The sequence below is a fragment of the Taeniopygia guttata genome, chromosome 2, assembly GCF_048771995.1.
Source record: "Taeniopygia guttata chromosome 2, bTaeGut7.mat, whole genome shotgun sequence".
In the NCBI taxonomy this organism is placed as follows: domain Eukaryota; kingdom Metazoa; phylum Chordata; class Aves; order Passeriformes; family Estrildidae; genus Taeniopygia; species Taeniopygia guttata.
Window position 1 is genome coordinate 43,987,845 of NC_133026.1, and position 27,802 is coordinate 44,015,646.

Here is a 27,802-nt window from a genome sequence, read left to right on the forward strand (position 1 = left end):
GTGAAGAAACTCATCCTAGAATATGTTTTGAACGAGAAAAGCACCAAAAGCCTGCCTGGAGTAGTGCATGTTTGCTGGCATCAAACTTTACAGTGAGACCACATGGTGGCACTGTGATCTTAAGAACTGAAGGGAAGTGTGCGCACAAGTCTGATGCAATTGTTAGATTTTATCTAGATGACCTAATACTTAGGTCACTAAATGCACTGGAATTCCTTTATATGCTTATTTATTTTTAAAACCACTAATATAAATCATCTAGGATCAGTATGAATGGCCTGAGATACTGCTTTTCCAATTGGTATATGTAAACAAAATCAAATGTCATGACAACAAAAATAGCGTATTTATTATTAGATTACGAGTGACAAGTAGTTAAGAGCACTGGATTTATCTTGACGATCCTGTGTTATTTGATTATGCTGGTTCTTGGTCCACTTGTAAAACCCCAATTTTGTCCTGCCTGTTCTTTCAGTGTTATGAAGAGGAATTTATTTTCCTTTTTCATTCTTCTGGGCTGTTGTAAAAAATAAGGGGATGGAGGTGGGAAAGGATCAAGAAGTCTAACAAAAAAGTTAACCAACTTTAATGGATGGCATAATACAAACTATTATTACAGTTATTGGCAGAGTCCTTAACTGAATGTACCAGCACTGCAACCAAATACTGTGTTTTCAATTTTCTGCTTGAATGTGGATCACGGTTCATTGCAGGCACTGATATATGACTTGTTTTCATGTGCTGAAGTGTGATCCCTTTCCAGTGAAGTGATGAAAACTCTTGATAAGCTGCCAAACCACTGGGCCACCAACCTCAGTTCCACCTCTTTCCTCCAGAAGCTGCTTGTTGCTTAGAAAGATCCATGATGAGAAGTCCATGCTGTAGCAGAATCAGGGCAGTTTTTTACGTGCCTCTCAGAAAGCTTATCAGCGTGCCCATGCACGTTTGGTTGTTGTGCTTTGCTCCTGAAAGGCTGACAAAGAGGAATTACTGTGTCTGGCATCAAAGCCCTCCAGAGAAAGTAGTTTCCTAAATGCAAAGTGTTTTCAAGACCAAGCAAAAGTTCTTGTCAAGAGCAGAATAAAATTTTTCTTTTATAAATGTATTCTATAAGTAAAAAAAAACCAAAACAGTCTAACTATGTGTGTATTTGTCATTACACTGATATATTTACCCATTTTAAAAGCATGTACAACGTCCAGAAAGTAATTGATGCACAGGGCCTTAAAGAAGAGTATGCAGCTGAAAATGAGGAGTGGTATACTTCTGTTACACTTTCCATGTGGATGTAGTTCCAAAGTGGTGTTTAATATGACAAAATAAATAACATAGAACAAGTGGTTTGATAAGTAAAGATTTCCCTATTTCACTTCCTGCTTTCACAAGCACTTTCCACTGTAAAATTTCTTTGAGACTTCTTGAAACATTTGCTTCTTTGAAAATATTATTTAAAAGGCTGTCTAGAGAAGCTAGGAAACAGAAAATCCCCTTCTGAATAGTAACAGCAAACAAAATAGTCACTTTTAATTTGCTGTCTCCAAAGCTGTCCAATACCATATGTCTTAGGGGAATATAATAACTGTTAGAAGTAAAAATTGGTCCAAATTAATTAATACTCTGCTTATGGTACATTCTTAAGCACCTGAGCAGCCCAGTATTTATTTCGTGTTTTCTATGTGTTCCCATGCTTTACATGTTCTGAGCTTTATGGAGAATCAGTCATATTTAACTACCAGTCTTACTAATTATGGAATTTTGCTCTCTGTAAAACTCCTAAATGGCAAAAAAACCCCATTGTCATAGCCCCCCAAATGATACCAGTTTCTAAAACAAAAGAGAAATGGTCTGTGCCCTTGACTCTGTAGAACAGGGAATATTTTTACTTATTCAGATGTTTTGTTAACTTAAATATTTATAACATACACTTGTCTCTAAAAACATCTGTGTCAATCCAGTTCAGAAATAATTTTCACATCTGTTTCACCACTGTTGTGGTTTGATAGCCATTATGCCTGCATTCTTTTTTTTTTAAAGTCTTTCTCTTATGTAGGTTACAAAAAAGGCAAGCAAAATCACTGCACTAAAGAACTAAAACAGTCTTGAGTCATTCTTCACATTTGATCCAACCTGGTTAAAAGTCCATGTGAAATACTTTATTTTTAAAATACTGTTACCACACTGATTTTCTGATCAGCTATAGGACATTAGTTTTTAAATGATAGCTCAGTAATATTATCTTTTTAGCATGAGAAGCATATAAAAGAGCAGATGAGTAAAAGAGACCCTTCAGATTTATCAAACTCAAAAATCACTAGGTATTAGCCCCTAGCAGTTAGAACTATTATAAGAAAGATCTAAGTGGTTAGGACTCAACCATACACAAAAGAAAATATACCATGAAATATCAGAGTCCATTCTAAGTATATAAAATTTTCCATTTCATGCTGTATGATGGACCTTAGTAACTTAGCATTATTTATAGAGATACACAACCAAACTAGTAAAAAATATGTCTGAGACTAAGTTTAAATGAGTGAGGTATCTTGTGTGATGTACAAAGTCAAGAGATATTTCTAAATAACCAGTGTAACTTTAAAACCTCTAGTTCACTTCAAAAAATCTGTTAGCCTGCTAGCTCAGGCCCCCAGTCAGGTAATTTTCTAATTAAAATACCCAAGTCTGTGAGCAAATGCAAACTTTGGTAAATATGTATTCTGTGATTTTTTTTTTGTTCAGCTGCCTTAGAGACAATATCCAAAAGAGATTCAGCAGGCTTTCATCAAAGAGTTGATCTCACAAGAGTCAATTCAATTTTTTCACTATACACAACTTATAATGCAGCAGAAACTTCTTGTTCTCCAGTAGATTGGGTGTAGGTGGAGCTCGCTCGTTCAGCTGTGTCAGCATAGAAAACAGGACAGCATTTAGACAAGTGGACTGCAATCTGCTTTCGGAAAAAGCTGCGAAGATATTTCCTAAATTTTTCTCCAGCAAAGGCATAAATTACAGGGTTGATACAACAATGGATCATTGAGATTGTTTCTGTCACTTGGATCGCTTTATGCAGTTGACCATTTCCTTCACAAGTAGAGATGGAAAATGCACCTTGAAAATCACGCAAGAGAATGCAAATGTTGTATGGTGCCCAGAAAAAAAAGTAGATAATCATGATGATGAAAATAAGCCTGACTGCTTTATGTTTCTTCTCATTCCTACATTGCAGCAACGTCTTTATAATTTGCGTGTAGCTGCAGATCATGATTAACATTGGAATAAGAAGTCCCAGGATGTTCATATTTAAGGTGAGGAATTGCTTCCATGTATTTCTCTGCTCTGATGGATAATGAGCACCGCAAGTATAGCCTGAACTTTCCTTCTGAGTTTTGTGAAATACTACCCCAGGGACAGAAATAAGAACAGCAAGAGCCCAAGTGACAACACTGGTGAGGACACCGTAGGTGACTGTCCTGGCTTTCAAAGCAAACACTGCATGCACTATGGCCAGGTACCTGTCCAGGGTCAGCAGGATTATGAAAAAGATGCCACTGTAGAAGCCAAGGAGGTAGACACCTGATAGAATTCGACAGAGTGCCTCCCCAAAAATCCAGTCATGGACTGCATAATAAGCCCAAAAGGGGAGAGAAAATACAAACAGCAGATCAGAAATTGCCAAGTTGAGCAGGTAGATGTCAGTCATGCTCTTCAGCCTCTTGTATTTTACCAGGATAAGGACAACAAGCATGTTGCCTGTCAGGCCAAATATCACCACTAAAGAATAAAGAGGTGGCAAAAAATTTGCTGCAAAGTGCTTTTCCTCAGTTGCAGGGCAAGGCGTGGAATCACTGTAGTCAAATTCTGTTGTCAGTGGCCAGTCGGTGTAGTCTGTGGTTTCATTTCCCATGGTGTACTGGTCTGGAAAGGAGAAAAAAAGCCATTAAACTAGAGGAATCTCCAAGATTTGCAGTGAAGAGAATGAAACATTCTGATGTCCTCATCTGAAATGAGTTTTGCTGATGAGTACACAAGCATTACAATGTCAAGAGAATGAAATTTCAGAGCTCCCAGGAAACTCGTCCATACAGCTGTGCAGTTGCACTGCTTCATGTTGGAAGTGTGCTGTGTGCCATTTCCCACGTGTACATTGTCATGTGCATTTTTCCTCCTCAGTAGCAATCACCAGCTGCCTGCCTAAACCAGAAACAGGGGAATGATGGATTGAATCTGAGCCATGGCTATTCTTGATTTAGGCAGTCTGTGAGGGACTGGCCTTCCCTTGCTAGGAGTCAGGACCTGGGAGGTGATTGTGCAGCAGAGCTGTGAAAGCCATCAGGCAAGTTCTACTACACACTGGGAGCAGAGAAAGACTGTGACTGTGATGTCAACCCCTGCAGTCTCCAAAGGCTCCCCTTTTCCCAAGTCCCTCGTAGGACTGTGAGCCAGATGCAGAAGATTAGATTTGTTTAAGTTGATCTCTGAAAAGCTCAGGACAACTGTCTTCTCTCAGACTCCCAGAGAACACAGACGAGTTCCTCTGTGTCCCATGAGAAGCTGGGCAGAGGATTTTGTGAAGTGTCAGAGGGACCAAAAGTGCTCCCTGGTCACTTAGGGAAGAAATGCAATCGATGCCTTTGGTGGCCACGCAGGGAGAGCTACTTGCTGTCTGCTTAAAGGGCTGCTCTGTCTTCCTGTGCCATCATGACTGCTTTTATCAGACACTTCATGGCAGACAGGTGGCTGCCCATGGCATGGTGTTAGTTTTGAAATCAGCCTGTTCCTGGAAATGTCATGCCTGCTTAGACAAAGGCAACAGAGCTCTCCTGATGCAGAGAAGTTCAGGCAGTGCGTCTGGCCCAGGCTGCTGTGTGATATCTGAATGCTCATGTGGTGCACCAGTGTTCTTTCCTGAATGCACTTTTTTCAGTGGTGTGCTCTGCCCTGTGTGATTGCAGGCATCTTTTGCAGAGACCACAGTCTCCAAACCACCACTATTTCATTCTGTCTGTACTCGAGCTGTACAAGTCTAGATGTCACTGAAGAAACTCAGCCCATAGTTGGAGTGACTGAGAGACAGGCCCCTCCATTGCTTTTTGGTACAAGCTCATAGTGGCCCACTCTGACTTAGAGCTTGTGAAATCCCCAAAGCATCTCTTTGTGCCTGCAAATAAAACCTCTCAGGAGAAAGGACTATTTTCTGCTGTAAAAACAGATTGCTCAAAATGTCAGTGTCCTTAATCTGTGTCAAAGTCATCAACTTAGCTAAACCTAAGCTGAAGTCTTGGGGAAGGGGCTATTTGCTAGTTCTGCGACCCTAAAAATGAGGTTCTGCTTCCAGCTCCAGATGGAGATTCTTATGCTGCACAGTGCAGATATGCATCTGCCCCAAAAGAGGAAGTTTTGTTGGAGCAAAATCTGCACCTTGTACAAAAATAAATGCTGCTTTTGCTTCTTTTGCTCTTTCCTCTAGATTTTGAGTCTGACTACCAGCTCTGCTCCTAAGAATAATATTATCTATGTTCAGACGTTACTTTGGTATGTTGCATACAGTGTAAAGTTTTTCTTTTTGGAGAATGAGGAGTAAGAGAATATTAGTAAATTGTAGTTGTTTGGGTCTCAGCTTTGCCCAGATACAATTTCTTGATGACAGATAAGTGCTGTCAACCTCTTCAAAGGCTGTCTTTTAGGAAACTCTGGCAATCTCTTTGAAACAGGCTTTTTTCCATAGTCATACTAACTATGTAGTTTTAAAACGCAGCAGTTGTGGTTTTGTTGGTAAAGGAAGTGGCTGTGGCTCTCTCTGTTTTCAGTAAATAACTTGATTTTAAAGCAGCTAAGGGTTTAGATTTCTAAAGTACTTTCAGCAAGACTTTTTAAAAAAGTGAGTTTGGCCTAAAACATTAAATTCTTTATGTCAAAACATTATGAGACTTGGGCATTACCCAAGTAAATATTTAAGATTTCCTATAGCTAGACTTGCTAGATCCATGTTGCATGCCCTGACACTACATCCCTGCACATAGGTGAGTATCCTTATTTACAACATGTCAGTCAGCCAGGCTATATACTGGGACTATGGGATGAGTGCCAGACCCAGCACTCCCAGTTTTGTTTATGTGGCACCTGTGGGATAGTCATGCATAAATATGGGTATGAAAAACAACTAAGTCATAAACTCAGAGTGAGATTTTATGAGTAGGTAATTGATAGGATTCATAGCAAAATGCTGCCTTGATATTACTGTGATAATTCTTTTTGTGGCAAATCTTTCTTGCTATCTCAATGCTTTCTCTCTTTTTCCTCTACCTTCCTGGAATGACTACCACACCTTCCCTGCATTATCTTCTTCCTTACAACCCTTTTTGCATGCTTAAGTTAGGGCTCCCCCTTTGAGCAGTCACTTCTGCTAACCAAGCCCCATTCCTGTAGCCCAGCCTTTGCTACTAATTTGGAAACCAGAAGAAAATAACTATAAGCACGTTTGTGCTTTATCCTATAATCTTGATATTTTAGGAGACACTGTTGGAGACTGGCTGGAATATTTCACTGGGTTAATCAGTTCACCTAACTAGAGTAGGTTGTTTACCTAACTAGAATAGGTTGTTCACCTAACTAGAAGGATCTGACTGGGCTTATGTTTTCTGATCATTTAAAAAAGCCTGAAAAGTAGTCAACAAAGATCTCTGAAGAAACTATATTTTTAAAAGAAGTTCTATATAATTTTGAGTACAGTTTATATTTCCAGAAACCTGCAATCTGCTATACAAATTCTGTTGATCTCCTTGAAACTAGCAGTCATGCATTTTTTAAAAGAAAGGCTCATCATAGAAAAGATGAGTAAACCTGTGTCCCTGTTTCATGCTGAGTTTCAGGTCACACCTTTTGGTGTTTTAAGAGGCAAAGATTTCATTCAAGTGAGTTTCAGTTCATTTGCATAGTCCCATAAAATAGTAATAATTATAAGGTTGTGGCAAATGGAGGTAAAGTGCTAAGTTATGCTGCGTGTAAACAGGATCCAATGAGGCAGTGTCTAAAATACAGCACTAGTTTTTCTGTAGTCATCCTATGAGAAGCATAAATACTCTTAAATAACTGAACATTCAAGCAACTGTTTTGTTTTGAAGAGTTTTAAAATCCACATTTCCATCATTGCACATCATTTTCAGAGACAAAATCAGGGAAGCATACTCCATTATGTTTCTTACTCAGATCAATCGCTAGAGATTTGTTTTTTTCTCTGCCTGGATGCTCTGCTCAAGCCTTCTAGTGATTTTGTCCTTTAAAACTAGTGTATTCCATGTAACATATATTATGCATTTTGCCATCATAGTTTTTAAAGATGAATACACTGGCAGGATTACACTAGTATGTTTCAATTCAGACATCATACTACCTATGTAGCTACTAAATGTAAAAGAAAATAAAAGTGGCAAAGATGACTTACCATGTATCTTATGATGGAGGTGATGTCTAATATTATTACATGAGTAATGCTAAAATGACTTGTCTGTCACAAAAAGAAGGTCAAAAACACGTCTTCCTGTGTGAAGAAGGATGTATCAGTTTGAAAACTTCAAGCAAAAAAAAAAAACTATTTTCATTTAAAAAAAATGAAGGAGCAGTTCTCTGGTTCTCTTTTTTCCAAAAATGGGTCATCAGATGTTATTTCTCTAACTCTTGAGACGTGCAGATATGTTGAAATTCTAGAGGATCCTCCTAGGAGTTGAAGTTTCACAACCCACCACTATAGTTTTAGAAAAAGGGTTCATATAATTATTTTATCTCTTTCTTTTAGCTAACCTGTTTGAATAAAGAACAATTTACATGCGGTTCATCCCTTTACATTTTTAAGTCATTACATTTCTTTTATGTTTTTCTGTCCTTTAAAAAAATGTGGAGCCTTTGAATAAAGTTTATGCTTCTATTCAGAATTACCTGCACTTTCTGTTGTCTTGCTCTGAGTTGCAGTCCTTATATTTCAGGATAGTTGATCAATGCTATTTTTCTTTCACCTTGTCTTCTGGACTGTGTTTTTTATTTTAATCCCTAAGACTGTGTAGTGAGTCTGATCTTTTAAAAGAGCACTGTTACTTATGTTTTGGAATTAAGCTTTAGAAAGCCGTGATAAAATCTGATCTCTTATCAATTTCCTTTCTCGTAGCTGATTCTTCTGACTTTTAAACTGAAGCTGCACTGTGAGCAGATTTCTAGATCCCTCCTGGACGTCAAATAAATGACAAAGGAGGTAGGAAAAATACAGAAAGTAAGATAGGGAATGGTGCCTTAACAAATGACAGAGAACCCCTTAGAGAGAACCCCTGAGAAGATACCTGGTAAAGTACTACTCCCTGCCTCAACTTGACATCTCTTGGTAGGGTTCTGGAGGATCGCATCCCATCAGTGAAGGCACTGAAGGGATGCCTTTTCTGCGTTCACTCCTTGGTATCCTTAAAAGATTTTAAAACAAAAGCACAATGATGTCTTTCTTTGGATGCTGCCATTCCTTTAACGGAAGTCAAGGGAATCACAACCTCTGAGTTATCCTTCAGATCTCTGGGGGGACAGTAAAGAGTGAAAAACTCACTCTCTTTTCCTTGTCAACCTTCTTTGCATGAGGGACTAATCTTTATTCCATAGTACAAATGGATTTTTCTCTTCCTTTCCTAATCAGCTGTTTCAATGAGCTCTGTAAATAAGGGAGTCTCAGGATCAAAATTAAAGGCCCCTGAAGGGTATCCTTAAGGGCATGTTCATCCCACCCTGCTTAGTGGACTGATTATATTAGACCCACAACACAGTCAGTGGAAATAGATGCTTCTAATACTGTTTCCACTACACTTAAAACAAGTTCCCAATTACTGCCTAACTTTCCTGGATAAAGAATTCTGCTTTCATACTGAATTTTTATCATTCTGAAACAAGGTATCTTGTCAAATTACTTTTTCAATATGTAATTTCTAAACAATCTACATACTAAAATTAATAGATATTTTAAGTATCTCTTCATGAAGACTGCATTGATTGCTGTATGTTACATGTTACCTGTCCCCCCAGAGATTCTAAACCCTTTCATAATTTCACACCACAGGAACAGGGGAAACAGTCTCAAACATGTTGCTGGACTTGCCTCATTTTCATCAAGCTTTTTAATTCTGAAAAATGCTCCTGCAAAACTTGCCCACAACATTTTGACCAACAATAACAACAACAATCACTACTACTTAAAACTAAGACCTGTGGTTGGCTGGTCTTCAAAAACAGTCCCTTGTTCCCACATATTCATTGGCTTTATTAATGTGTTTGATTTTGTTCATTATAGCTTTTAGTTTCCATAGCTCAGTCTGGTCAGCAAGCACAGTGTGGCAGTTATTTACTGATGAGGAGTATTGCACACCAACAGAGGGCTCTGCCACTCACGGTTTTAACGGCTGAATAAGGGGAATGCACTTGGTCTACTCACCAGCTGCATCTTACAGCTGGATGAGAGACTCCCCAGAGAGAGCTTGAATAGCTGTGGAACTTGGCAGCCCAAGTACTGGGTTGTGTGACTTTATTGTCAGCACCTGCAGGATATCTACAATTAGCTCTACCCCAGCTGCAGATGAGCAGAGCTGCTTTGGAGGCCAGATTTGGTCAGGTCTTTCATGATGCTACAGACAAGCCCAATCCCCTTGTGCTGTTTGTGGGGCATTGGGTGGTGTTCAACAATGCTGTCAGGACAAGAACTTTCCTGCAGGAATTGGTCTCCCATCCAGTCTGAAATTTCAACACACTAATCTGGGACTGACCATCTTAATGCTGTCTCACCTCCTCTTCCCTGTTGCCTCCGTCTTGTGTGTGTGAATACAGATGCAAGCAACACATCCATTGTTGCAAGTCCGATTTTTCTCAGCTTTTCTCAATCCCTTGCCAAGCATTTCTTTGAATAAGTGCACTGCTGCTTGTCATGAATGCCAGTGGATTTTAAGACTCTTTACCTAATCTGAACCTTATCATTTTACCAAGAAAATGAAGCTATTGTTCAATAACAAAAGTAATGATTCAGTGGGTTGATATGGCTTTGAATTTTACCTGTCATGGTTTTCATTCAGAGATGAGTCGTATGTTTAGTGGCGAGATGGTCCTTCCCTCCATAAAGATATTCCTGGAATGGAAATGAGCTACATTCCCCGTCTCTGGTGCTCAAGTTGGTGTACTCAGCAAGTCTGCAGCCATGTACACTGTCAAGCCAAGCTGCATTTGTCAATCTCTCCTATCCAATGTTTGATTATATGATTAATCTTTATTGCAATCAGCCCATCACACTGAAGTGTCTGGTGTCTGAGTGGTATGGCACTCCCAGAGGCTATCATTTATGTGTGATTTACACCAGTACCAAACTGGCTGCTAGGACACATACCAAAAACTCACGTACCACTGTGATACACAAGTGTCATCAAGTATAATTATGAGTACAGAGACTTGAAAATTCAACTTATGGTTTCCATTCAAGTTATTGCAAATTTGCACCACCTGAAGAAGAAAGGCTGGGGGAAAGAAGGAATCCTGGGACAGAATGACAAATACCTTTCTTAGGTATCCACAGTGTGATAGAGCAAACAGTCTTATTAAAATTCTATCACTACAGCAATGACTAATCCTTTTCATCTGGAGAAGAGGTCAAATGAAGACAAGTGAACTTGAACTAGATTAATTTTGTTACTTGTTCTATTCACAACATCTGCGTCCAAATTAAGTTAGTATTAGCAGGTATTTTATTTAATCAGTGACAAGTGTCTTTGTCTTGAAGAGGCTGAATAAAGACATCCAGCTCAAACTACTTTATTGCTTAGGCTATTTTTTCTTATCAGCCTTCTTTCAGGCTCTCAGGTTCTGGTGACTCATAATTTGAACCACCATCGCAATCACACCCAATCTTAACATCTGTGAGGTGTATTCTTTTTGGGAGAGCAGACACAATGTACCGCACCCTCAGATTTCTATCGTAGAGACTAGTGAAAAAAACAAAACTCTTCACACACAGGTGTAAAAGAAGATGGGTTACAAAACCAAATTCTGGAAGACACAAGCATTTCTAAAGCCAATGAACATTCCTCCACGTTGTTTTTTATTGTCAATAGCGTCAAAGGTTGGGGGCTTTCTCAACTATTATTCTTAGGCTGTTTGTTTCTTCCTTGTAAATCTGCCACATGTGTCATTATACATTGCAGCACATGCTATCTCTTTGTCATAGCATTATTTTTTGTTTTGGCTTTCTCCAAGCTGCTCTTACTGAACTATGTTTCCTTATGTAGCAAGCAAGAGAACATTGCTTCCTTTTTCATTTTAATCCAGGTTTCTGATGTATGCTCTCCCAATGATAAAGGGTTGTCATTTTTCAATAGATTTTACTGTCAGGCCACAGTTATGCATTTCACAAAATTTAATCTCTAAAAATCTCATTTTTACATACACCTTTAATTCACACACTTTGGGTTTTTTTCAGGTACATTTATAGTACGTAAATTCTAAGTCTAGAGTTTGATGTTTTAAGGCTATCTTGCCTGTGCATTGGATATGCTCCTTCTGTGTACCTGTAAGTACTGGACCTTTTATCAAGTAGGCTGGGGAAATCACAAACCAAATTTCTTCCCAGTGAAAACTAGGTTACACAAAGGGTGAGCAGAGTCTGTTTGATGACAAAGTGTATGCCAGTAAGGCAATAAAGTAGCTTGAAAGAGTAAAAATTCACTGAAGTATAGTACAGGATAAATAAAAGAACTTAGGAAAAATGAAGGAAAAACCAAACATGCAAGAACCAAAATCTTACCTGAGAAGTAAGAACAGAAGGACACTATAATTTAAGCTACAAAGAAAATGAAACTGTTGATAAAGCCAAAGAAGTTTGCTTAGTCATTAACAGAGTTAAATACTTGCCTATAGACTATGATTGCCTTTTACTCACAAAACCGCCTTCTTCAAAGAGCATGCAGGGTAAAGGAAGTGTGCACTCCCTTAAATGGAGATCATAAAATGCAAAGCCAAGGACTTCAGCTTTAGGTTGGTACATACGTGGGAAATGTCAATCTTTTATTGTTCAAAGCATTTAAGAATGAGCATCTGGCATTTTGGAGGTGTGCTAGCTTTGCAGATTCATGCCCTAACACCCATCTCTGCCCAGATATAAAAGAAAGAAAAATATCTCAACTGCATGTGTGAATCAGCTTCTTGCACATCAGGTGAAAGAATCCATGCTGAGGACACCAGCCCCTAGAAACCAGTAAGTGCTTTCGAGAGTCAAAGGTTAGATATAGCCTGTAATTGTCCATACCTTATATTAGTGTTCCTGCAAGGTATGTCCAGATGGCTCTTTTACTTCCATCCACAAAAAGTTTGATATCAGGATAGGTCAAGTTGTATGGGTAGCATCCTACTGGCACAACCCTGTAGATAGTTCTGGAGAGCTGAGCGTCACTAGGAGGTTTGTGCAGTTTTGCATATTGGCCTGTGTTTCTAAAAATGCTGCCCTCCTCTGTCTCAGTGTTGGGGTCCCACCTTCCCAGCATCAGTCATTCCAGACTTCAAACATTCAAACCAAAATTGCTCTCGCTGTCACCAGATGTACAAAAGATCTTGGCAGTGACACAAACTTTGACAACCTTTTTTTAAAAATCCTTCTGTTCAGTTTTTTGAATAAAGTACAGCTCCTAGTAGGCAAGTGTGGCACCAGAATATGGGCACAAAGCAATATCTTCACCCCTTTGTTCTGGACTGGTTGCTATAGATAAGCTAAATGTACCAGAATTTTCCAGTTTGGTCTTTTTCCTCTGTTAGCTTAAATTTTTTTTATTACTTTATTAGGGAGTAATGGTTCTGAGGCCTCAGTGATCACACTAAATACTTCCTAGGGAAGGTCAGTAGGCATTAGCAGTTGAAAACAGCAGCAAAATTAAATTTCAAAATGAGCAGTATCTGCCTGTTTTGCCGTTCAACCAGGTCAGCATCAAGTTATTCTCCTGGCACTTTCTTTGTTTCTAATTAACTGCAGCAAGATACCATGAGTATTTTGTCCTTATAGTCTTTGTATTTATCCTTGCTGTAATTTTCACTAGAAGGAGAGATGTTTATTTTGGAGCTTCATAACTGTAAGTCTTTCTTATCATGCGGGGGTATGTCGCAGTGCAATGCTGCAATGAAGAATCAAGGATTACCTTGCTTGGGCACATAACAATAGCATAATGTTTGAGTTTAGTTTATTTGTGTTCCTGCAGCAGAAAATAGAAGATTGAAATCAGACCAAAAAAAAGAAAAAAATCAGGTGTGGTTATAGAATTTACGTTAGCCCATGGTGGATAGATAAGTAGAGTGTGCAGGGGAGAGAAGGAGGTGTGGATCATAGGCTGAAAAAAAGGAACGGGCACAATAAAGCAGGGAAAATGGCAGGGTGAAGCAGAAGCATATTTCCATATTGAACTTTGAGGGCTTAAGTTCCTTACACATAAAACTTGGGAAAATGGGAACACTGCTTGTCTAGGAGGACTCTATATTGTGCAAAGAGATCTAAAATTTGCTGCAGAGAGTCTATGGGGAATCCTGGTTTTATCCCAATATTAATATAGTGACATCTTTTATTGCCCTTTTTTATTCCCACTCTTTCACGATTTATAATATACACAGCCGTATTTCTCCAAATCTCACTCATTTAAAATCTGTGGCCCCAGACTTTTTCCAAAGCCATTGTAGGTCACTCTTCTCAAGCTTGCTGATGGATAAAAGCTGTGCCAGCTGCAGAAGCTTCCGGACTGGGCCAAAAAATTCTGTGTTCCCTTGGTTTGAACTGTTGTATTGCAAGTGCCCATTTGTATTTTTCCCATCTCCACTCTGAGAACAGAGCCAATGCCCTTTTGCTTTCAGAAAAGAACGTGGGCTACAGGGTATACACAGATTTCCAGATGCTGATTTTATTAATTTCACTGCATTAACATGAACAAATGAAGAAATTTAATTACAAAAAGATAAGGATTTACAGTTAAACACAGCAATAGAAATATTACCATTACAGCAGGATTTGTATTGCACTGAACTAATTTTTGCTTGAAAATTATAAAGATGCTTTCACATTGTTTCAGTAAAGTAAGTAGAAAAGAAAGGAAAACTATTCTTTTTAAGCCAGAAAGTTTACTGTGAGGATAGTTTTTGGTCTTTTGTGTAGTCTATCTGTGGCTATTAACTTCACAATGTTACAATAGCTGATGGAATAAGAGCTAACAAACTGAAGTAGTGCCCAGGCATTTTAAGGGAAGAGGAAGAAGAATATTTGCACCACCTAGATTAAGGCATCTGGTACACAAATTAAGAGGCTGACATTTTCAGGTTCCCTCCACAGCTAGCCAGTCAATCTTGCTCTGAGACTAAATCCCATGACTGCTTCTGGCTCAGGCACTTAGTCTCTACTGACCACTGAGGGACCTTGAAGAGATTTGCTCTTAAATCAGGCATCTGCATCACATGCCTGACCTTAAGTACCGTGGAATTCCCTCTGGTGTCCTTGCTGGAGGTTAGTTGAACTTGCCCCTCCAGTTTTCCGTGAGCAAGTCCTTGCATGCATGAGCAGTGCCCTTTCACTCCAGGGCCCCAGGAAATGGGGAAACTGCAGAAGAGCAGCTTGCTTGCATAAGGAGAGTTCACCTGCACTTCTTTACAGTCTGAATTAGGAAATTTTCTGATATGCTCCTTCTTCCTCTTCTTTGCTAACCCCATGTCCCTAAAATTCCTTTCTTTTACAGGGAAACTCAATAGTGGAATAAATATATGGCCATCATACACCAGTAGGCCAATGGTCTTGAGTTTTCAATCAGCATGCAGTTCTCATTGAGGCAACAGTGGGTTAGAGGCACTCCTCTCTTGGGAAGGCAGGAAGGTATGCCTTGTCTGGAATTGGCTGATTTTGCATTTCCAAGGCCATTGTCTTCCAAGAAGTGTATCCCAAAGTCAGACTTTCTGTGTGTGCGAAGAGCATGTTTTTCCCACGCAGGAGCCTAACCTGGCACACCAGTGTCACGTGTTGCTGTGTAAACTCTTCTTCTGCTCATGATTTACCTGTCCAGAACTGGAGAGGCCTGATTTCAGTTCTGTATTTACATCCTTCAGAGGGTCCTGATATTTTGCTCATACAGAAACTTGCATAGCACATACCACAGTAATTTTCATTCTGGTCTTGCAGATCTTTGCTGAAGGGCCTTTATTGGTTAAGGGTTTTTTTTTTTGGTTTTGGGGTTTTTTTTGTTTGTTTGTTTGTTTGTTTTTCTTGGAGGGATATGACTTTTCAGAAACAAGCTCACACTTTTTAGGAGTGCATCATTGTCTTGTGCAGTCAGTAAACTTGGTGTGTGCAGTTGCTTGAAGAATTGCACCCGCAAAAATCACAATGTTGCTGATTAAAACAGCACTTTGAAAAAAGTCAGCAACTAAATGGTGACATGGCAGACATAAAATTAAAAAGCAAAAATCAAAATGCTATAACTTAGTTACAGCTGCTAAAGGATTTTATTTAAAAATGACTGCACTATTAGCAAAAGAGAAAAAGTTTTAGGTTAAATGGTCCCAGTAAGATCTTGTGAGATGACTTATTACTCCTTAGACTTTTCAATATTGTTTTCCCCCCTCAGTAAATTTCAGTGGACAGATTTTTGTAAAAATGCACAATCATATTTGTCTGGACCCTGTTTAAATCTTGATGTGACCCTGATATCCAGTTAATGTTTCCTGGAGAGCTCATTGATTCTCTTAGTTTATCAATAGAAAATGCTGTAATCCCAGGGAGCAGTTGACCACAAGAACAGGGGGTCATACAGTTTTCCGTAGTGGTTGATATAAGGATCTTAAATAATGTCAAGCACTCCTTAAGGCAAAGCAAGCAACGCAAAAATTTGCTAACTAATGTTCTGATGTATTTTTACAGTCCAGTAGAGATGTCGTGCTCTGCAGTGGATTGTGTGAAAGTGGAACTGGCTCTTTCCAACTTTTCATGATACAGACTTGGACATTTTTTGCAAAGGTGAGGTGCGACATGCTTTCGGAAAAAGCTGCGAAGATATGCCCTGAATTTTTCTCCAACAAATACATAAATCACAGGGTTGATACAGCAATGGATCATTGAGATTGTTTCTGTCACTTGGATTGCCTTCTCCAGTTGACCTTTAAGTTCACAATCTGTGATGAAAAATGAATCTTGAAATGTATGCAAAAAAGAAGAAATATGGAATGGTGTCCAGAAGATAAAGTAAAAAATCATGATTACAAAAATAAGCCTGACTGCCTTCTGTTTTTTTTCATTCTTAGATCTCAGTAATATTTTTAGAATTTGTGAGTAACTGAAAATCATAATGAGCATTGGAACAATTAGTCCCAGAATGTTCATCTTTAAAATAAAAGAGTACTTCCAATTTATTGTGGAATCACTTGGATAATGAGTACTGCAAGTATAGCCTGAACTTTCCTTCTGAGTTTTGTGAAATACTACCCCAGGGACAGAAATAAGAACAGCAAGAGCCCAAGTGACAACACTGGTGAGGACACCGTAGGTGACTGTCCTGGCTTTCAAAGCAAACACTGCATGCACTATGGCCAGGTACCTGTCCAGGGTCAGCAGGATTATGAAAAAGATGCCACTGTAGAAGCCAAGGAAGTAGACACCTGACAGAATTCGACAGAGTGCCTCCCCAAAAATCCAGTCATGGACTGCATAATAAGCCCAAAAGGGGAGAGAAAATACAAACAGCAGATCAGAAATTGCCAAGTTGAGCAGGTAGATGTCAGTCATGCTCTTCAGCCTCTTGTATTTTACCAGGATAAGGACAACAAGCATGTTGCCTGTCAGGCCAAATATCACCACTAAAGAATAAAGAGGTGGCAAAAAATTTGCTGCAAAGTGCTTTTCCTCTCTTCCCATGCATGGTGTCGAATCGCCATAGTCAAATTCTGTTGTCACTGACGGGTCGGTGTAGTCTGTGGTTTCATTTCCCATGGTGTATTGGTCTGGAAAGGAATAAAAAACCATTAAACTAGAGGAATCTCCAAGATTTTCAGTGAAGGGAATGAAACATTCTGATGTCCTCATCTGAAATGAGTTTTGCTGATGAGCACACAAGCATTACGATGTCAAGGTGTGAAAGAGAATGACATTACAGAGCTCCCAGGAAACCCATCTATACATCTGGGAGTCACACTGGTGCATGTTGGAAGTGTGTCGTTTCCCACATGTACATTGCCATGTGCATTCTTCCCCCTCAGTAGAGCCTGTCAGTTGCCTAACCCAGGGGGAAGGACGGATGAATTTAATGAGTTGTGGGCAGTTTGGGGCTCTTGTGCTCATCAGTGGCTTTCCAGAGGAGTGTAGAAAGCCAGGAAGGCAGCTTCAGGAAACCACAGTGTCTGGCATGCAGAGAATGGTCTTGCTTCTCCTTGGGATCTGGCCACCTGCTCATCGTGCTGGTCCATCTTGTAGCCCTTGCCCACAGAGGACCAGGCACTGCTCTGGTGTAAATGGTGTCTGCAAAGGCACTGTGAAATGTGTGAAAAACAGCTGACTTCAAGCACTTCTTCAGGTTGCTTCAAGTGACATTCTGGGAGCCTTAATTTCTATGGGAATTAGGACACTACTAAATATACCCACCTGTGCTGTTGTGGGTGTTGAAGAGCGGAAAGTCAGCAGTGTTGGTCTGGGTTAAAATGCCAAAGGCTGGGTCTTTTCAGAACCTAGGGCAGGTGTAGGCAGTGGAAGAGTGCTGGTTTCAGATTGCTCTGGAATGAAATTGCTGCATGGTCCTGTAGAGAGAACAGACAGACAAAGACCTTAGAAAATGATGAAAAAGTGTTGCTATTGGAGTGGCCTGTATCTGTTTCTGTTGTGGCATCTTCGTGTTAGCTGAAAGGGCTCTCCACTTATGTTTGGGGATGTAAGGAGTTTTGATTCCTTGTTTCAGTAGTTGTTTACAGCCTTTATTCAGGAGCTGCAAAGTTCAGATTGGTAGAGTGTCTTGGAGGGAGCACAAAGGCAAAAGGCAGTGATATGGCTGTAGCTGAGTGTGCACTAGAGTTCTTCATGTGATATTCTTCTTCACCCTTTGTCAGTCAGTGTTTCCAGTAAGGCAACCATGAGGAAGTGCAAGGGTTGTGCAAACTCTCTGTCCCTTCTGTTTTGGTTTAGGGACTGTTGGAGGGACTGGACAGGTCTGGGTGTCAGCCCCTCTGGCTTCCAAAGGCTCCCCTTTTCCCAAGTCCCTGGTAGGATGTGAGCCAGATGCACAAGCTTAGATTTGTTTAAGCTGATCTCTGAAAAGCTCAGGACAACTGTCTTCTCTCAGATCCCCAGAGAACACAGACGAGTTCCTGTGTGTCCCATGAGAAGCTGGGCAGAGGATTTTGTGAAGTATCAGAGAGACCAAAAGTGCTCCCTGGTCACTTAGGGAAGAAATGCAATCGATGCCTTTGGTGGCCACTCAGGAAGAGCTACTTGCTGTCTGCTTAAAGGGCTGCTCTGTCTTCCTGTGCCATCATGATTGCTTTTATCAGACACTTCATGGCAGACAGGTGGCTGCCCATGGCATGGTGTTAGTTTTGAAATCAGCCTGTTCCTGGAAATGTCATGCCTGCTTAGACAAAGGCAACAGAGCTCTCCTGATGCAGAGGAGTTCAGGCAGTGTATCTGGCCCAGGCTGCTGTGTGATATCTGAATGCTCATGTGGTGCACCAGTGTTCTTTCCTGAATGCACTTTTTTCAGTGGTGTGCTCTGCCCTGTGTGATTGCAGGCATCTTTTGCAGAGACCACAGTCTCCAAACCACCACTATTTCATTCTGTCTGTACTCGAGCTGTACAAGTCTAAATGTCACTGAAGAAACATCAGCCGGAGTGACTGAGAGACAGGCCCCTGCATTGCTTTTTAGTAGATATTCAATTTAATTACATGTTGGGCCATTCTGAGCTGCAGTAATGTCTTAAGGTCACGCCAGCTTATTCAGCTGTTTGAGAGAAGACTGTTTTCCTGATATGTAATTACAGAGCATTCAGGATCCATAGGACATAGTTTTGATTTGGATTTTTATCTTGTCATGTCATTCAAGCAAAGCAGCTCCTGAGTTGCTGCAGTGACTTATTTAGGGATGACATTTGTCACAGCCCAATGAGTCTGCTGTGCTCTAGAGGGGTTTGGACAAAATTTCCCCTCAGAAACCAGAACTTGTAATAACTATAAGTTATAAGAGCATCTGTGCATGCATGGTGTTACTTATCTCAAAACTGAATGACCTTCCCAAAGTTCCCTTCACCTTTTTTCAATTTAAGACAAGATTTTTCTTTTAAAATGTATGAACAGGTAACACAGCGCTACTGCCCCCGCCCTCACTCTCCTTCTTTCACAAATGCCAGTATTGGGCACACAGAAAAAGAAATTGCTTAATGATTTGTAGTCAGCATAAAAGTATGTGTCAGCAGCATCTGGGATACTCTATGAAGAGAGAGAAGTGCAACATAGCACTGAGTAATACTGAAACCTAAATAACAAAAAAATAATACCACATATTCTGATAGCAGGCTCTGCAAGAGAGGTATCCAGTGTTTTCCACTAATAGCTCTACCTCTTTAACTCTGCCTTTGACTTTCAAGGAGAAGCAAAACTGCAGAGAAATCTGTGCACAAACACATACACTTGATTGGAGCAAAAGCATAAAAGTAAGAACTTTTCTTGAGTTACCAGAAAAGATGAAGGAAAGGATGGAAGTGTAAACTAAATACTCTGTGTAAGACTCTGAACTGATAGTTTCCCTCAAACACAACTTTTCATGTGGTAGTGACCACAGGATTTCTTTCTAGGATTTGACTGGGTAAAGAGCCCCTTCCAAAATTAAACCTTGCCTAGGAAACCTCTTCCTCTTTTCTAACAGCTGAACATTAGAAACATTCAGAATTACTTGCCTCCTAACTGATGGGTTTTTTCCAACTCTGCAAAACTTTGAAAGTAAAATATATTTGGGGCTGAAAGTAGCAGGCTTAATTCTCTGTGAGCCCTCAGGATCTGATTGTTTACATTCCCCATCAAAACCAGAAAGACAGTCTGGCAAAAATTCTGAGCTTTTCTGCAGTTAAATAGAGTCAGTTTATGGGCCTCGAGACAAAAGAAGTAGGATGTATCCTTATCTAAACAAATATACAGTAAAGGAATATCATAAGCACTGAAAATTAGCATTGTGAGAAAGAGAAATTGCAATCTGGGTGTAAAAGTGATATCTCATTGAGAGGCAGCTGAGGTATGGAGTAAAGACTTTCTAATGTGGTGGCTCAGAGACATCACAGTAAAAAGAGGACCCAGTCCCAACATCCCCTTAAAACATGATAATGAAATAACACTTTTAACAGATTAAATGTTTGAATAATACAGAGGAAACCATGTGATAGGATAGGAATGGAGAACACCTGCCAGATGCATCTGACAGAGCAAGATGTGACTTAGATATGGAGTGTTTAGGTTAAACATTAAGGATTTCATGTCTGACCAAATTTTATCCTTAGCAGAATGCAACTTCAAGCTATCAATCTCCTGGAACTGCTACAAAACCAAGACCCAGTACGTTTCTGGTACAAAACCAGATTATCATATTCTACATCATTTGTCCAATTGAATTCTCTACTTTCACATTTAGGCTTATCCGAAGCTGTAAGCTAGTTACAAGACCAAATTTTTCTCAAAGATATTATCTCTGCGTCAGTGTCAGCTCTACTGCCACTGTCATTTGGCACATACACTCCCTCCGTAGTGAATTTCACTTAAATAGACACACATTTAGATGTAAAAATAAGGAAAAAAAATCAGCTACTCACTGTTTCATCAAGCTGGTCTAACTGTGGGTTCTTCTTCTTTGTGAGCGTACATGTATCTGAAAATAGGAAACAGCATTTCCTGTGACATATTGCAAAAGGGGGGTAAGTTTCTTCTCTGAAAAACTCTGTTGCCAGGATGAGGTCAGAACTGGTGGATGAAGACTTTATGGGTGCCAACTTGTTCTGCTTCAGCTGGAGCTACTCTACAGGGTTAAGACTGGCTGGTTCAATAAAATCCCATTCTCAGGTCAGTAAGTATTTCTACCTGCTCTGGAAACTTCTAATCTCAATTTACTCTCTTCCAGTTTGAATCCATTGCACCTTGTCCTGTCACCCCATGCCTTTGTAAAATGTTCTTCTCCTTTCTTGGAAACTCTCTTCAGACACTGGAAGGCCACAATTAAATCACCCTGAAGTCTTCTCTTTTTCAGGCTGAACAAACCAAATTTCCTCAGACTTTTCTCACAGGAAAAGTCCTCCATCCCTCTAGTTGTCTTGGTGGCCTCCTCTGGACTTGCTCCAACAGTTTGATACCCTTCCTGTATGGGGATCCCAGAGCTGGATGCAGCACTGAAGGTAGGGTCTCACCAGAGCAGAGCAGAGGTACACAATCCCTTCCCTTGCCCTGCTGGCCACGCAGCTTTGGATGCAGCCCAGGACATATTTGGCTTTCTGGGCTGCAGATGCACATTGCTGGGTCTTGTCCAGCCTCTCATCCATGGGCTCCCCAAGTCCTTCTCCCCAGGGCTGTTCTTTATCAGTTCATCCCCCAGCCTGTGCTGATACCAGGGGTTGCCCTAATCCAGGTGCAGCATCTTGCACTTGGTCTTTTTAAACTTCACAGTGTTCCCATGGACCCACTTCTCAAGCTTGTCCAGCCTCCCCAGATGGCATACCATCTTTCAGGTGTGTCAGCAGCCCCACTCAGCTTGGTGTCTTCTGTGAATTTGCTGAGGATCCACTCAATCCCTTTGTTAATAGAGATATTAAATAGTACTTGGTCCCAGTACAGACCTCAGGGGGACACCACTTGTCACTGATGTCCACTGGGACTCCGAGACATTGACAACTTCCCTCCAGACAGGAAGGTCCAACCACTTGCTAATCTATGTAACAATTCACCCATTGAATCCTTCTCTCTCTAACTTAGAGAGAAGGATGTTCTGGGGGCTGTTTAGAAGTCCAGGTAAACAACATCCATGGCTCTTCCCTTGCCCACTCTTGCAGTCACTCCATCGCAGGAGGCCACTGGGTTGGTCAGGCAGGACTTGCTCCTGGTGAAGCTGTGCTGGCTGTCCTGAATCACCTCTCTGCCCTCCACATGCCCTAGCACAGCTCCCAGGAGGATCTGTTCCATGTTCTTCCCAGGCACAGAGGTAAGGCTGAGAGGTCAGTAGTTCCCAGGGGCATCCTTCCTATTCTTTTTAAATATAAGTACAATGTCTCCCTTTTCCCAGTCACCTGGGACTTCACCTGACTGCCATGCCTTTTCAAATATCATGGAGATGGGCTTGGCAACCGCTGTCAACCAATTCCCTCAGGATTCTGGGATGCATCTCACTGGGTCCCACAGATCATTATAAAACAGGACTGATTAATAATATGGCCACTTCTCTGCTCCTTATGGAGTCTTTTTCAATTTTATAGCAAGACTACTTATTTAAAATTTGCACTTTTTTGGCAGCAGCTCTTGACCACTCTCTAAGACTGCAGGGTGATTTCCTACACTATTCCCGAAAAGCTGTAAGACTGGCTTGTGCTGCAATTATAGCTGGATTTTTTCATTTCCTAAAAATTTTATTTCAATAAACCCAGGGATATATAACCTGATCACATGTGTTACAGGGAGTATGAAAGAGACTCATAAAGCTGTTTCAAAAAGAGTGCTTAAGCAAGGCTATAGGAAGAGGGATGTGATGGCTGGAATCGCATAAGGGAAGGAACGGTGTAGATTTTGCTGTAAGTACAGACAGAAAACCATTGAAAACTTTCAAGCCTGAGCAGAAAGTGCCTTCCCTACAGTGACACAGTGGATAACAAGGAGACCCAAGATACATTTCCATTCTATACCATGTCCCTCTGAAACAGCAGTTTTGAGTTTGGCATAATGGGTTTGGTGGATGCTTGTGGTGGTGAATGAGTCACTCCTGACCGACCAGCGTATTCTAACTTGAGGACAAAAGCATAGTTTTGCACATATTGTTTGGAAAGATTTTTAATTCTTTGTGCCTCCAATCTGGGTGCTTAAGCTGAAGACAAGTGGACAATGTTTTCAGGCTGCCTGAGCCCCAATTGCTCCAACCTTTGAAAATCAGGAATGGTCTCTTTCCAAAATGGTAATGCAAATAATCTGAAGCTTCGAAAAGTTTGAGCAAGATTAAAATACAGGAGAAAAAAAGAAGACACATTCAAAAGAAAGGCAACCTTTCATATCAAGCACTTGATTTTAAGCACCTGTGACTACATTTTGAGCTGTAGCCAAATTATTATCGTCTTATAGAGGATAGAGCCTGTTACAAAAGAATCCCCTGAAAATGTCTTTTTCAGCCATGTTGAGAATCTGAAGAAATCCAGGGGAAAGAAATTATGTTTATTGGTCTAGAAAGCATAGCCAGTGAGCAGTGACTGCAAAAGGACTAGAGGATATCAGGCTTAATTTCCATGATTTTACTCATAGTATCTTTCCTGTATGGGCTTAATGGGTTTTATAAATATTAGCTAATTCATATAACTGCCTAGGACATAGAAGCAGAGGAAGCAGTGGGAGAAAAGTCTCCCAAAGTCAGAGACATTGCCAGGAGAAGATTGCCATGCAAAATTAGGTTCTCCATAAAAGTTAGAATGAACAAGAAAAGAGTAAGAAAAGAGTACATAATCTTCAGCATGCTAATCCACTGAAATTCTTATAAATAGGGAAGTACTGCTTGACCAAAGGGAAGAATCAAAGAACCATTAAGAACTTCTGCAAGAAAACTGTCCTGCTTCATCTGGAGCTTTCTACAATCTGCCATAACAGTACCAGTAAGAGAACTAAAGCAGGGGAATCAAACCATGATGTGCTTATATTACTCCATCAGTTGCTGAATGTAAGAGAAAACTAAATTTTTGTGAAAATAATACAATGTTATGTGCATACTGAAGTTAGGCTTTGAGGATACACTTAAAGGAACTGAAATAATTTTCTTTTTTTCTTGAAGAAGTATCTTTCCCTGTGGAGGGAAAGAGATGCTGAAGACAGATCTCTAATGGCTAAAATATTGGTAATGTTACCAACCAGCTTACCTGAACAGAAATGACTGGTCTTCAGCTATATGCCAATAAGACTATAGCAAAGATAAGAGATGACCTTTCAGTTCATCTCATTTTCTAGGCTTTCCATGGAAGGAGAAATGCTGACTTCAGTCCCTGTGTCAAAGCCTGTTCAAGAATTTCAGGCAAAGCAGGACAGAAGGAGGGAAGGTGCATACTAAGGGAGTTGCTTTCCTATTGCTCCAGTGTGCTTCAGCCATTTTTTATTATGAAATTGAATGAAGTAGATCTTTTGTGCTAAAAGAGGAATTCAATAAACATCTTAATAAAACCTGTGCTGTGGACTCCTCTCGAGCACCCTCACCTACCACAGCTCGCATCAGATGTTTCGCCGACTGTCTTCAAGTTTACAGGGATGTGGCAACTTTGGTTTAGCACAAGGAGGAACACAAAGCAGGCTTTTGCAAGGTCTGTTAGTAGGGAATTTTTTCCCAACTCCTTCCAACTGGAAGGTGTAGGCTGCAGGAATCATCTCTCCCATCCTTAGTTGGCAGTTTGCTAGCTAATGTAAGGGCTCCCTTGCTAGTCAGGGAACAGAAATAGGTACTTGCAGAGGGTGGCAAACTGTTTTAAGTTACTCCATCTCAGGCTGGAATGAATCCCCTTATGTAGGGAGCTCTCTTTAATGGTATAAACAGCCTTAGACAACAAGTTCAGGGTAGACAGCCACCTCTGCATTGACAAAACTTGCAGGTAACTTGAATGAAGACTTTGGGGTTTTTGGTGATGAGAAACCATTTATTTTGGAAAAACATCTAGTCAAATATTTTTGTTTTGCTGTTCTTTGGGGCCGAGGTGATTTTTTAGCAGGTAAGCCTGATAATGCTGTCTACTTCCATTGCTGAAGAGAAATAGATCTAAGGTAGATCTAAAGACCAGTCCAGGTGGTGGTCCCAGAAGCTGGAACAGATTTGTTATGGCACTATGAAGACTGTACTCTGCTCATGCCCGTGAAAACTGCATGTGGTACCTATCATGGCACAGAAGTAAGACTGCAAAGCCTATCCTCCTCTTCCCCTACATCCTCATACCAATTCAGGTGTTCTAAAACTGTGTTTTGGGGGGTAGGAACATACATGAAAGTAAACCAATTTTGATTTGTGGCTTATGCAAGTTGCCATTAGCTGCTCAGGTGTCACAGTACTTCCTTACAGCTTTAGGGCACTTCACAGATCCTTGGAGGAGTAAGACTTGACAACAGAGATGGAAGTAAACTTGAAGACCTATCTTAAGATATTCTTTACTACTCACAGAAGAATGACACAAGGACGTATCAGTGCAATCTGCCCTTCATGTTAACCTCTCCTCACAAATATTGTGGTGCTCAGTATCCTGTCACAATGCTTGGTTCAGTTTGCAGAAGGCACCCTCCCAGCTGAGGGACTGGTTATTTAGGATTCTCTTTATTGCACTTCACTACAGTGTAGGAGTGAGCCCTATTTAATGCACATTATCCACGCCCTTCTCAAACTGTAGAATTCTACTTTTCTCTCATGATCATGTCTCTAGTTCTGTCAGGCTAATCTCTGAGTCCTTCACAGATATTAATATATTTGCCTTCTTACCACATTTATGAGATGAAGCAATACAATTATGTCCATTTTTCCAGCATCCACTAATTTGTAGAACCTGGTTTGTAAACTGTTTCTCTCCAAAGCAAAGTACTGTGCTGGGGTAGGGTTCTCATCTGTTGTAGCTGCTGGTTCTTATCTTCACACTGGGTCTTGGAACATGAGTATCACAACAGCAGAGGCTATCTATGAAGATCTTAATGTAAGTAGAAAGGGAAGGTGCTTAATTTGCGTGCTAGAATTAGTCACTCTGGGGTGGGTAGGATAAAATCAGCTCTAAGTGTCTCACTCCCTTGATGAATCTTGTGCCTGTCCTGTGATAAGCCTGCAGATTCCAGTATTATTTGTGGCACAGGACTTGGCGTCTCTGAAATGCAAGTCTTGGCTGATTTTGCTTCTCAGCTATCTGCAGGACTGCTCAGTGAAATTGAACCTGAAAGACAAAAATGCCTCCAAATAGTCTTCAGTCTTCCCAGAGGCTGGCCTCACACTCATGTGCACCTACCTGGAAGACCCTGCTGTGTTTCTAGAAAGCTGCCCATGGAGAGCCCAGCAGCTTGAAGACAGCTGGGTAGCCATGCTACACCAGCTTAAACACATAATGAATCTGATGTTAGTCATCTTCTGACATGTTTTATTTATGGGTGGGGACACCACTTCCTTTATAACTTCTATAGAGAAAACAGAAGACTACACAGGGCTTCAGATAAGTCATCAAATCCTTTTTCACAGTCCACAGCAAACTAACCAAACACTGTCTGTGGTACTACAGACTTAAAATTCTTCCCCATTCTCAGCAAAAGAGGATGACTGTGATATTTTCTGTACTGTGGTAGATTGCATCCTCTTTATCTCTTTTTTTTTTTTTAATTTATTTTAAGGCAGTACTAATTGCTGTCTCTTAATGGGAATGAAAGAGCTAGCTCAAAGCTTTGTCACAAGGCAGATATTTCACACCTGCTCTGTCAGTTGAATGGTTGTAGATAGGCTGTGCCACTGTGCAAAACAGTCTCAGTAAGAGTGATAGGAAGCAAAGTCCATCTGTATTTGTAAAGCTCTCAGATCACACTGCAGGAGTTGCTTTAAATTTAGCACAGGCAAACTAGGTTCTTGGAAAGATTGTGCAAGCATTAAGATGAAAGCGAACCACAAGTAAGTGGCAAAAATAATTTCAATGGAAAAGCTGTGTGAACAAGATAATTTAAAGGAAAGCTGATACTTCTACCTCTGCTGTACTGAGTTATGCTGAGATAAACCCCTGCATAAAGACCTACATGAATCCTAGGTGGGCGGGGGGAAGTATTTTCATTGCCTAAAGTGCACTTGGTTTCACCTGAAATCTCAAAACCTAACTATCACTGGCATGTTTGTTTGGGGAGTTAACCTTGTACACTGGTGTTCCATTTTACAAGACTTCATCAAGTGACACTGTATTTTCAATGCTATTGGATATTGGAGATGTTCATTGTCTTGTACTGTTTTTCACATGTCCAGGGACCATTTTTTGTCTCCTAGTTGTTCATATGCTAAATGCATTAAACATTAAATTCTTACACAGTGCTCACCACTGGCACTTCCAACTTCCCTCCACACATTTCATTGAAAAGACCGTCAGGGAAGTCTAAGCCCCCCTCCCCCAGCCTTTGTTTTTTTAATCTGAAATCAGGGAATCTGTCCTGACATGTAGTCCAACATTTTCTCTGCCTGAAAAATAATCTTTTAAAAATTAGGGCCAAAGGCTCTGGATATGAGCCACAGCCCGGAGAAGCTGTGTCAGAACTCTGTGACAAGTGAAAAGTTTGTCAGCTAGCTTGAGAAGCAATGTGAAGGAAGAGAACAGCTTGAGTCACTAGGGGGAGAGACAGACTGGCCAGCTGACACTGCAGTGCACTGGAACAGATGAGAGTGGACACCTGATTATCTTCTTCAGGCTAAGAGAAGGAAAGGAACTGCTGACACAGAAAGAGAGAGAGCAAGCAGTTGGGCACAGGAGTCATCTAAGGGCCACCAGAGTGGTGAGCAGACCTCTGAGATTTTTGGGTTCTTTAAGAAAGTTATAGTTAGGCATGCTTC

The 27,802-nt window shown here is 40.5% G+C and overlaps 2 protein-coding genes across 3 annotated transcripts; both read right to left on the reverse strand.

Moving 5' to 3' along the window:
* Positions 1 to 562: 562 nt before the first annotated feature.
* On the reverse strand, positions 563 to 17,774 carry CCR5 (chemokine (C-C motif) receptor 5). 2 transcript variants are annotated; one of them, XM_041714501.2, is made up of 2 exons: positions 17,648 to 17,774; positions 563 to 3,912 (listed from the first exon to the last, which is right to left on the reverse strand). In XM_041714501.2, exon 2 carries the CDS (start codon positions 3,899 to 3,901, stop codon positions 2,831 to 2,833), a length of 1,071 nt encoding a protein of 356 aa, XP_041570435.1. In that variant the 5' UTR covers positions 3,902 to 3,912; positions 17,648 to 17,774; the 3' UTR covers positions 563 to 2,830. The 2 variants fall into 2 exon arrangements, with proteins under 2 accessions (XP_041570435.1, XP_002198821.1); XM_002198785.7 differs by lacking the exon at positions 17,648 to 17,774 and adding an exon at positions 7,439 to 7,661.
* LOC100218724 (C-C chemokine receptor type 1) lies at positions 13,911 to 17,786 on the reverse strand. Its single transcript, XM_012571607.5, has 2 exons — positions 17,648 to 17,786; positions 13,911 to 17,010 (listed from the first exon to the last, which is right to left on the reverse strand). Exon 2 carries the CDS (start codon positions 16,997 to 16,999, stop codon positions 15,929 to 15,931), a length of 1,071 nt encoding a protein of 356 aa, XP_012427061.1. The 5' UTR covers positions 17,000 to 17,010; positions 17,648 to 17,786; the 3' UTR covers positions 13,911 to 15,928.
* Between the last annotated feature and the right edge of the window lie 10,016 nt (positions 17,787 to 27,802).